Source organism: Cyprinodon variegatus, unplaced genomic scaffold (genome assembly GCF_000732505.1).
Source record: "Cyprinodon variegatus isolate N-32 unplaced genomic scaffold, C_variegatus-1.0 Scaffold51, whole genome shotgun sequence".
In the NCBI taxonomy this organism is placed as follows: Eukaryota; Metazoa; Chordata; class Actinopteri; order Cyprinodontiformes; family Cyprinodontidae; genus Cyprinodon; species Cyprinodon variegatus.
Window position 1 is genome coordinate 1,444,116 of NW_015150504.1, and position 10,585 is coordinate 1,454,700.

Below are 10,585 nucleotides of genomic sequence, written 5' to 3' on the forward strand. Positions count from 1 at the left end.
TTCCAATGTATTCCAAGTGTCCTGAGTGGGTAGCATCCAGAATTTACTCGAAACGAAGTCATTTAGAATGTTTTTAGAGCATAAACAGTAGTGTATAGGACTTCCTGAAAGCGCGCACATGCGCGCTCCCGACGCTACGGAAGCCGGCAGACCAAACCAGCGCATTCAGCTCGGCAGAGAACTCATGCTCTTCCTCAACACTGAAGTCCTCAGACATTTTTCTTTCGTTGTTTCTTTCTTTGCACAGGTAAACAGCACATTTCTTCTTCTACGCTTGCATTATTGGCAGAGCAGACGCTGAATGCGCACTTTCATCTGGCTTGGTCTGCCGGCTTCCGTAGCGTCATGAACGCGCCGGCGCGCGCTTTCAGGAAATCCGATACACTACTGTTTATGCTCTAAAAACATTCTAAATGACTTCGTTTCGAGTAAATTCTGGATGCTACCCACTCAGAACACTTGGAATACATTGGACGAGCAGTATGGAGGAATATTGACACGTTTTTGTGGACTTTTATGGACCTTTCTGTCTCGGTCACCATAGACCTCCATTATTTGAATGTCAGCAGACAGCAAGAAGCCTCCCAGATCTCCAGATGCATTTGAGATATCAAAAAAGTACTCCAGAGTGTTGTTCAGCATGGGGGTGAGTAGAAAATGAAGGCTAATCATGTTTTGGGTGTACTATTCCTTTAAGTTGATGTCAGCAATAATATACTCAGCGTGACTTGTTAACATTGTTCATGGTAACATTTTAGTTTTTCTCACTTTGCAAAAAGCCTCTTTATAATTCTCAATGACCTATTTAAGCCTGTCTTTGAATGCTAGTTCATCAAGCACTGCAAACCCAAAGGTTAAAAGTAATTCATTAAACTGAATACTTAAAACTCATTACTCTGTAAAATCTCTGCAAACTTAAATGTGTTGATGTAGCGTAATGTGTTCTGTCTTTATGGATTAGTCTGAATTATTTGTGTATTAGTTCAGCTTAACATAAATAACTTAATAGGAAACAAGTTAACTTTAAAAAGGAACTACTTGTTAAGGTTTTGACAATATGACCCCATTGCCTGCAACATCATGAGTGTGGTTTCTGTTAGATTTAATTAGGACTCTTTGTTATGTTACTGTAACAATCGAAACTTGTAGAATTGTTTGATAAATGAATGTTCATGGTGAATTAAACTGTTGATTAAAGGGCCTGTCACACCTTGACGATATAGACAGCTTATGCCTGACATACAAAAAACCTGGCAAAAACGCTGGCATATGTTGGATAAGTAATGGGTACGTTTTGTATAAGTTATGAGCACACTAAAGCATGCTGGCACAGTCGATAGGCGAGTATGGCGGGAAATTTTGAGCATTTTCAATTTTCCCCTGGTATGCCAGCGTATGCTCATACTTGGGCTTTAAGTTATTTGATCGTTGACATACTGTACATTAAGTGTAAGTTACTCATAAGTTGTGGTGTCTGGCTTATCCAAAACCTATGAGGAACTTATGCATAACTTATGTGCAATTTATCTACTCATCTCCAATGCATATCAAAATCATTTACAAGTTTCAGATTAGGCTTGTCCCGATCCGATCCACGTATCGGATCGGGGCGCCGATATTGGCAAAAAAATGCGTATCGGCAAAGCATATAAAATGCCGATCCAGACTGCCGATCCAGTTTTAAAAAAAAAAAATCCGGTCCGTATTTTCCAGTTTCGCCGATTGAAACGATCCATTCCACTATTTTGCGCCAGTGTTCCCCTGTTTGCATTTTTATTAAAACTTACAGTAATACTTGCACCTTTAACTGTTTACGGTTTTACTGTTCACTGTGCAATTTCTGATTGCTATTCATAATTTTGTCCAGTTTGTGTTTATCTCTTAATACACAGGAAAGATTGTTGTTACCAAGCATTGTGTTTTATTCAATCTCACCTAATTCAGCTGGCTAGATGTTATCAAGAGTACTAAAACCCTTTTCAACATGAGTCTTACAACTAAGGCTAAATACTTTAACTTAAACTTAAATACATGCTCGGATAGGCTGGTATCGGCCAGTATCGGTATCGGATCGGAAGTCCAAAAACAATATCGGTATCGGATCGGAAGTGCAAAAACCTGGATCGGGACATCTCTATTTCAGATGACTGCTGGACGTGTTTCTTACAGCTACTGAATAATGGCGTATTGACAGGGTTTTCGTATAAAAGGGGGTTTACAGGAGGAAACTGTCAGCACTCCTCCAGACTGCATCCCAATTTTAGGATGAGCGAGAAGGTGAGTGTGATGGATCCTCCTTGTGTTCACACCCACAGCCAACAAACTTCCTTGCAGACCTGAAGCTGAATCTGCTGCGACTGCAAACCTTTTTTCTTTTTCTTCTTATTTATTCTTTTTTTGGTTAATACCGTGATCAAAGGAATCTTTTTACGCAGACCATGCGCCTCTGGCACACCTGCCCCCCTCAGGACACTGGCTTGTGCATCAGTTCATCGGAATTAGGCTGCTGAGTGTTATGCATAAGTTAGGCTGTCATTGGAAATATGCTCTGGACTCATTATGAATAAGCTATGTATATGACCAACATTTAAATAATACATAGAAAGTTAAGTGTATGCCAGCTTTTTAAGAGATTCTGGGATATCAGGCATAAGCTGTCTAAATCAGCAAGGTGTGACAGGGCCCTAACATGTTGGTTCCATGTTACCCAAGCACAAATATTAAATGTACTGTATGTAATTGGATTTGACAAATCAACTTAATAGTCCGAGTTAATAAACCAGTGGATAGTTTAAGGCAATTGGTTTCCAAACAAATTGAATCCAAGTTAGTTATCTACTTTTATAGTGAGCAAAACAATGAAAACTTACATTTTCCCATAGAGGCACAAACATCTGCAGAGTTTAAACATCTGCAGAGTGCACATCAGATCAGCCAGCAAAGCCAATCCGGTCCATCAATGTTAGCTCAGATCCTTCTGCATATACTTTTTAGACAGATTTTATAGTAAGATCAACTTGAAATGTAAAAGTCAGCATCAATGGATCAATGAATATATTGAAGAGGTGATGAAAAATTTACTACCAAGACAAATTCTGTTTGTTACCACTTCGCAAGACAAATGCGAAGTGGTAACAAACAGGACTCGTTATTTGAAAATGTTTTGCCAGCAGATTTAAGCATTTGAACTTAATTTAGGTGTTAAAATATTAATTAACCTTTATTTTAGTTAATTTAATTTACTACCTTTTACTACCCTGTACAAACACTGATTATTGATCTCAGAGGGAAATGGAATGTTGAAGTAACTTATATGGATATCTTTCAACAAGTTGTAGTAAATGTTAATATCTACAGGCAGCGGTCTGTCTAAAGGTAAAAAAGGTTCTCTGCATTTTGTAGGGTAACCAGATATCCTCTTTTTCCCCAGACATGTCCTACTTTTCATACCTAAAAAAATGTCTGGGGGGAATTTCAAAATTTTCAAAATATTGTCGAAACAGGGAGCGACCAAACCTGAGCGACCAAACCCGACACGGTGGTGGTGGCCTAGACAACGGCGACCCTGTTCTTCTATGATTCCCCCCACCTGCCTTACCAGGCAGGTGGGGTGAAGTATACAGTCACCAGGTATGCTTCCGAACAGAACCGAACACGACCCGGTAACGATGGCCTGGACAACGGCGGCCCTGTGCTTCCCCCCGCCTGTCCGGTAAGCATACCGTCTCCAGGTCAGGTTTGGTCGCTCCGTCCCCCGGTGGGGCCCGGTCCAGTCCAGTCAGCGGCCCAGCAGCCCCCCCACAAAAAAAGAGTCCTCCTTTACAGAAACCCAAATCTGGTCAGCATACTTTTTGCCAGAAAACTTCAGTGTATGGCCATGCTGCTAACCTTTAAGGAAGAGCTCCTTAACCACTGCCTCCGCTTTGGTTTGGTCGATGTCCACCACGGCCACCTTAGCACCAGCCTCACCTAGGGCGTGAGCAAACGCCCGGCCAATGCCTTGACCACCTCCCGTTACGTAGGCCACCTTTCCATCCAGTCGCATCCGATCCAGGATAGAACGCCCCTGGACGCCGCGGAAAACTTCATCGTCTGTTATGTCAACCTAATGGACAAGATCCAAATCCTGCTACAAATGATGCGTAACAGGAGGAATACATCAGCAAAGGTCAAGAGTACCTGAGATAGAGATTTTGCTGAGGCCACAGATACACGTCGTATAAGACTGATGCCATCTCTGAGAGGGACGATGACCTTTTGATTAAAAGCACATTAGCTTTATAAGGGATTAGGAATTAAACATCCAAATGTAGTAGAGAGACGTACCTGCTCTACCCGGGGATCATTCAGAATACACTGGTTGAACTCTCGAAGCGCCAAGCCATTGCTATCTGTGGTATCTTTAAGATAAACCTTTGCTTTGTAGAGTGAGTTATCAACACATATAACCCCTCCCAGCCTTAACAGGTTGCTGTCCATGATAAAGTTGTAGTAGTTGATGTAATTAATCTTGTCTGCATCTATGAAGACCATGTCGAACTGGTCACCCTTGCCAGCCAACTCCTGAAAAAGTGAATGACATGTCATAATTAACAAACAGATACACTGACCAGTCTACTGATGCAAACAATCTGACACAGCAAACAGCAAGTGCAAACTTGAAGCGAAGAACAGCTGTCACTCCCTACCAGGTCATGTAACCCTTCAGGAACAACTGACCTTAATAAATCTGACAGCTGTTTGAAGATTATTACTATTATTAGAATGTTGTATTCATCAGAGTGGCATCTGCTTGGAAACAACAAAATAGAAACAACAATTATAGAATTAAACCAGTTCTTATCCAAAAAACAGATTAATATTCAAACATTTTAGACAACGATCTGTAAAAACTGTACTTTTAAAACTATTTTGACTTAATACATCCAAATGATCAAGTGACAGTGACAGAGACGACAAAAAACATGGACTCTAGAAATTTAAAACGTCTTGTCCTATAAAGACTTTGATTGTACATCAAAGGTTCTTGATTCCCTGGGTTTTGCCTTCCTGTGAAACCACATGTTCTGCTGCTGTTTGTACTTTGTGACCCCATGTTTCTATAGCTCTGTCGGATACCTTTGGGGCCAACCTAATATGTAATGTATAAATACTGGTATCTATATACATTACAGCCATAGAGTGTGTAACAAAGACTAACATAACCGCAGAGTGAAAGGGCTTCTGAACCCAATTTCTTAAAAAAAAAAACAAAAAAAAAACACAGGTCATTATGAGTGCTTTAGCTTTTAAAGTTTGGGCTCACATTGAAATGTCCTTATTTTTGAAGGACAAGCGCTGTACTCTTCAATGAAGATAACTTTAAACTAGTCTTAGCTTTAAAGAAATACACTCTATACATTGCTAATGTGGTAAATGACTATTTAGCTTATTGCATTCATATCATCAACATTGCACATTTCTTAGTTCACAACCGCCCAGCCTACAGGAGGTCTAGAGAGCAGAACCTCCATCAGACACATGGAATGAGAATAATTTCATTAACCGTGACTGCTTATAAACTTCAAAGAAATTCAAATAACAAAAAGTAATGAATAAAAATAACCTTTAACAGAAATGAGAGTTAAACCTGGACTATGCCACTATATAGGGAGTAAAATCTTATCCTCCTGTACAACCCAGATGATTACTTTTACATTTTTTTATACCAATTTCACGGAATTGCTTGTTTACCAATACCAGCTAGAATATTGACTCGATCTAATATTATGAAGCCAATATTGTGCAATGGTGGATTATCCAGGTCCAGAAAGTAAAAAGCCAGTAAAGAGATCAGTTCCTATTATTTGCATTTCCAGTTCCACTTGACTAATCACCTTGTTAAGCCAACAGGATGAAGCAAAATTAGGCAAGGTTTTTACTTTTTGGACCTGGATTTTCCACCTCTGATATTGTTTATCATCATTAAGAGAGCTGAATGTATTATCACGCTCTAAAAGAATGTTTCCAGAAGCAAGTAAAAACACAGGTAAAGATCTTTAGAAACATTTAAAGTAAAAATTCTTGGAAGGACAACTTTGACTTGTTTTAAAACAATCCGATGACATCCATTTATGTTTCTGATAAGTTGCTACAGTAGAATAATTTAGATAAGAAGACCCAACCCTCAATGTTTTTGCTCAGGCTAATTTTGACCAAGACATATGTTGCCAACAAGTGCAGCCCCCAGAAATACAACAAGAAAACAATTAAAACAACAATATTACACTTGTATCGTTTTACCTTTTTATGCTTTGTTAATATACTGATAGATTATATATTTACACATTTTAATCATTACATTAAAATCTTGCTAATGCTCATAAATACAGATTTACCCAGTAAGGTAAGTACACCCTTTGACTCTGTACCTTGTAAAACATTTTTTTAGAAATGTATTGTTTTCTATGTTACTTTTTCAGTCCTTTATAGAAATGCAGGGAAATTTTGCCTCCATCCCTGCTACTGTCACAGGACTGTTTTGTTGTTTTATTGACAGCTCTTAAAAGATTGCCTCAATTTTTTCAACCCTCACCCTGACCTTGACCCTAACTTCAAGAGTTCATGTTTGTTAGATAAGGTTCTGTGACTGCAAACCAAACCCTAATATATGCCTTTCTACCACCTTACATAACAGCTGAAATGGAATGTTTGCTGCAAGTAAAAAAAAAAAAAAAAAGTGCTTTGAGGCCAGAAATTCATACTTTGGTCTGAAAGATACTGTTTCATAACTTTAGCACTTAGGTAATATGCAATTTCGCTAACCTATAATGTCACAATGTTGACTATCCCAAGAAAACCCATTCAAGGTCATAACCATTCAGCCTTTTGCTAATTCTACTCTCATCTATCTGCTGTCTCTGCCCTCTTGTCCTTGGTTGTGTCTTCTGTCATAGACTTTAACTGAGGAGGGACTTAATAGGGACCCCCATGGTTTGAGGTCTTAATACAGTAACTTAATCGAGATATTTCATCAAAGTCTGGATAAAATATTAGGCACATCATCAAATCCACCTGCACACTACCTTAAACATTAAAAGCCCTATAACTGACTATCTTATAGCATGATTGAGTGTTGATTCAAAGGGAGATGAGAGGAACCAAATAATTATGTCTTAAATCACTGGCGACCCATCCAGGGTGTACTCAGCCTCTCAGCCAAAGACTGCCAGACATAGACTTCGGCCTCACTGTGACCCTGACAGAATAGGCGGGAGAAGGTGGATGGATGTCTTAAACCCATGGCCATAAGGTTAATGAATGTTTTTTTATAGTTATAATTTTTTTTAGAATTGTTTACTTATTTAGGATAACAATATGTTTTCATTAATACGATGCACGCATCTTATATACCAACGCAAAAAAGACCGAAACCTATTTTGATGAAGGTGATATACACCAAGCATCCATCCTGATATTTTTATAGCCCTTTGTAAGCTTATTCTTCCATGGATCCCTTTTAAAACAGGCCTCCATTTGTTTAAATTAAGGTACAGGTTTTCTGCTGGTGAGTTATTTTGGGAATAACAATGATGTTACTAAAAATATGTATTACAAATAAGTTAAGAAATAAACTATATCTCTTATTTGACAATGTTTTCATGTCAGATGCCATTCATGATTCACCAAAGTTTTGATCGCGTGTCGACCATATTCAAGGTGAAGACTTAAGTCCCTACAGAGAGATAAGATCACATTACCGCATCAGTATCCCCTGTTTTTTCTTGAGTTAATAGATATTAATCTGGGAAAAAAACTAAAAACAAGTAGCTTTTTTAAAACACCATGTTTTCAGTAAACAGATGTGGTTAGTAACTGTGTACAAATGGCTGTTTAGACATTCTGTCAATCCAGTATGTTTGCCAGATCAATGAATCTTTCATCAACATCATGGTCTCAGCCTCATGGTCAAGTTAAATTTAGAACTGCATTTACTTACAAAATGAACAAAATAATTAGACATAAGATAAAAAAACTACTTGTATTATGACAGGAGGATGGAGTAATTAAAAAATCTGAAAAAAATCTGCATGGGACAAGACAGAGCTACTGGTGTATAAATTTGAAAGGTTGTATAATGATACTCTACCCCATTAGGTTATAGCATACTTTTCAATTTGCAAATAGCAATACTACCACATTTTAATCTCAAGAATTGTGTTGCCCTTTGGCTTTCCATGGTTAAAATTTCTTTTATCTAAGGTTTCTGAAGATATATAGGCAGAACCGTTTTACAACAGCATCTTCTCACCTTCAGCACAGATCCAATGTTTTCGGGTCAAGTGGAGAAGACCTTGATAGTCAATCATTACCTTTTGCAAACATTACTCACTGTACGTGTCCCTAACAGAAACTGCTAAATTTGTAAGCCCCTTTAGAGCAGAGACCATAGGAAGGCTATCCTATAAGGTAGGCTGTACATGTAGATTGGAGGCGCTTCAATCAGGTGACAATCATGGTTCCAATTCTACATCAAAAGCAGTGGAGCAGCTGCCTGACTCAATGCAGAGAGGAAGATTCAAGCTGTGCGTTTCCTTGTTTCTAACTGCAGCACACAAAGCATTTAAAGTGGAATTCATCCCAAAATCAACTGTTGGTTCCCTGGACATTGCCTCTCTCGTAAATCCGATTTCTGTTACATTTAGTACTGTGTTGACCTTAGGTTTCTATATCTCTGTTGGATACCTTGGGAGAAAGCCTAATATGTCATGTATACGTACTGTTATCTATATATATATGTTGAAACTATAGAGTGTGCACCAAATGCAAATATAAACAGATTTTAATGGCTTTTGAACCCAAGTTGTAAAAACAAAAAAACAAAAAAAATCACATGATTTTCTCTATCAACTTAAAAGCTAAGCCTGAGGTGTTATTTTAATGTTACTATGAATTTGTTTTTTGCGTTTTTTTTTTTTTTTATATTATTTTCACGTGAGCTTAATTTTATAATATTTGCTGGTCTGTAATCCAGATACTGAACCCAATGGATCATTTAATGCTTATAAGATTGAAGAAGACTCAAAGATTCTTGCATATATAAACAATAATATATCATCATGATTAACTGTGGAGTACAGAGAGACCAGGTAGAGTCAAGCAGAGCTAAAATTGTCAATGAAAAAGAGGCTTAAAGAGATGGTGTTATATTTGTATTTGTTCCTTTAGGCAACATACCATAGAAATGCATATGTTGAACTTGGATATGAAATGCTCTCCTGAAGACTGTTCCATAAAAATCGCTCATAATCGCCCCAAAGCACTTCTCATTTGTTTAATGTCACTACTGCAAGACAGGTTCAACAGTTCATCATTGCAGCAATGCATATAGGCAGACCCTGCTGTCAATCACTGATATTAAGTCATACCTGAGAAGTATTGGATGAAAAAATAAGGTTAATTTTGAATCACTGTGAGAATATCCTTGTCAAGCTCAAGTATCCATCATATTTTAAGACATTTGCAGATGACATCTAAAATAAAAATGTTCAACCAATTGCAACTACATTAAGGTAATAAGATTAGATATTGAGACCTGTCCAGGGTGTGCCCCACCTCTCGCCCATTGGCTGCTGGAGATGGGCACCAGTACCCTCGCGACCCCACTGGGGACAAGCGTGTCAGATAATGGATGGATTATATATTGACTTGCTAGGGATGCTAGCGCCACCCACCAAAGCAGTGCCACATACAACAAATGAAACGTGGAACTTGTATGGTTTCAAAACTAAATCAGCAAAATTACATATAAAGATATGAAATTTTTATTCAAATTATAATTTTACTGGATTGGACACTGCATCTGATTAGACTAACCTGAAACATCATAATTTACACATGCATAAAACTTATTTACAAAAAATGCACACTTTAATGGGAGAAATGGGAGACTTGACAGCTATGAATTAAGTGCCTAGGGTGAAACTTGCATTTTAGAGATCAAAAACTCAGGAAGTCAGAAATGTTATTGCAAAATTAAAGGGAAATACTTTTACCATTAATATTGCCAGGGGAAAGGATAGCAGGCCATTGTTGATAAATTAAATGAATAAATTGTCACCTCTTTCATCATACACATTATTTCGAGAGATGTGAATATGATATTTAACACATGGACATTTTCACATTGTCTGCTGTTGAAAATTTATTTAAATACTTCTTTCGCATTTTAGTCTAGATTCAGCATTGGGGTCACATTAAAATGTCCTTATTTTTGAAGGAAAAACACTGTACTTTTAAATGAAGATAACTTTAAACTAGTCTTAACTTTAAAGAAATACACTCTATACATTGCTAATGTGGTAAATGACTATTCTAGCTGCAAATGTCTGGTTTTTGGTGCAATATCTACATAGGTGTATAGAGGCCCATTTCCAGCAACTATCACTCCAGTGTTCTAATGGTACAATGTGTTTGCCTTTTGCAATCATGTTCACACATCTGAAAACAGTTTAAGTCGTTACAGAAGCTACAAAACTGACTGGCCAATAAAAGAAAAAGGTTAAGATGGGCAAAAGAACACAGACATTGGACAGAGGAACACTGG

At 37.8% G+C, this 10,585-nt stretch overlaps 1 protein-coding gene across 4 annotated transcripts in view; it reads right to left on the minus strand.

Annotated features, from left to right (window-relative positions):
• LOC107082361 (3-oxoacyl-[acyl-carrier-protein] reductase, chloroplastic-like) overlaps positions 1-10,585 on the minus strand; it is a 30,023-nt gene that overhangs the window by 13,043 nt on the left and 6,395 nt on the right. For all 4 annotated transcript variants that reach the window (XM_015371020.1, XM_015371017.1, XM_015371021.1 and 1 more), the window contains exons 5-7: positions 4,327-4,563; positions 4,180-4,254; positions 3,889-4,105 (exon numbers count right to left, since the gene is read on the minus strand). In XM_015371020.1, the coding sequence (XP_015226506.1) occupies positions 3,889-4,105; positions 4,180-4,254; positions 4,327-4,563 (529 nt within the window). The remainder of the gene's footprint in view (positions 1-3,888; positions 4,106-4,179; positions 4,255-4,326; positions 4,564-10,585) is intronic.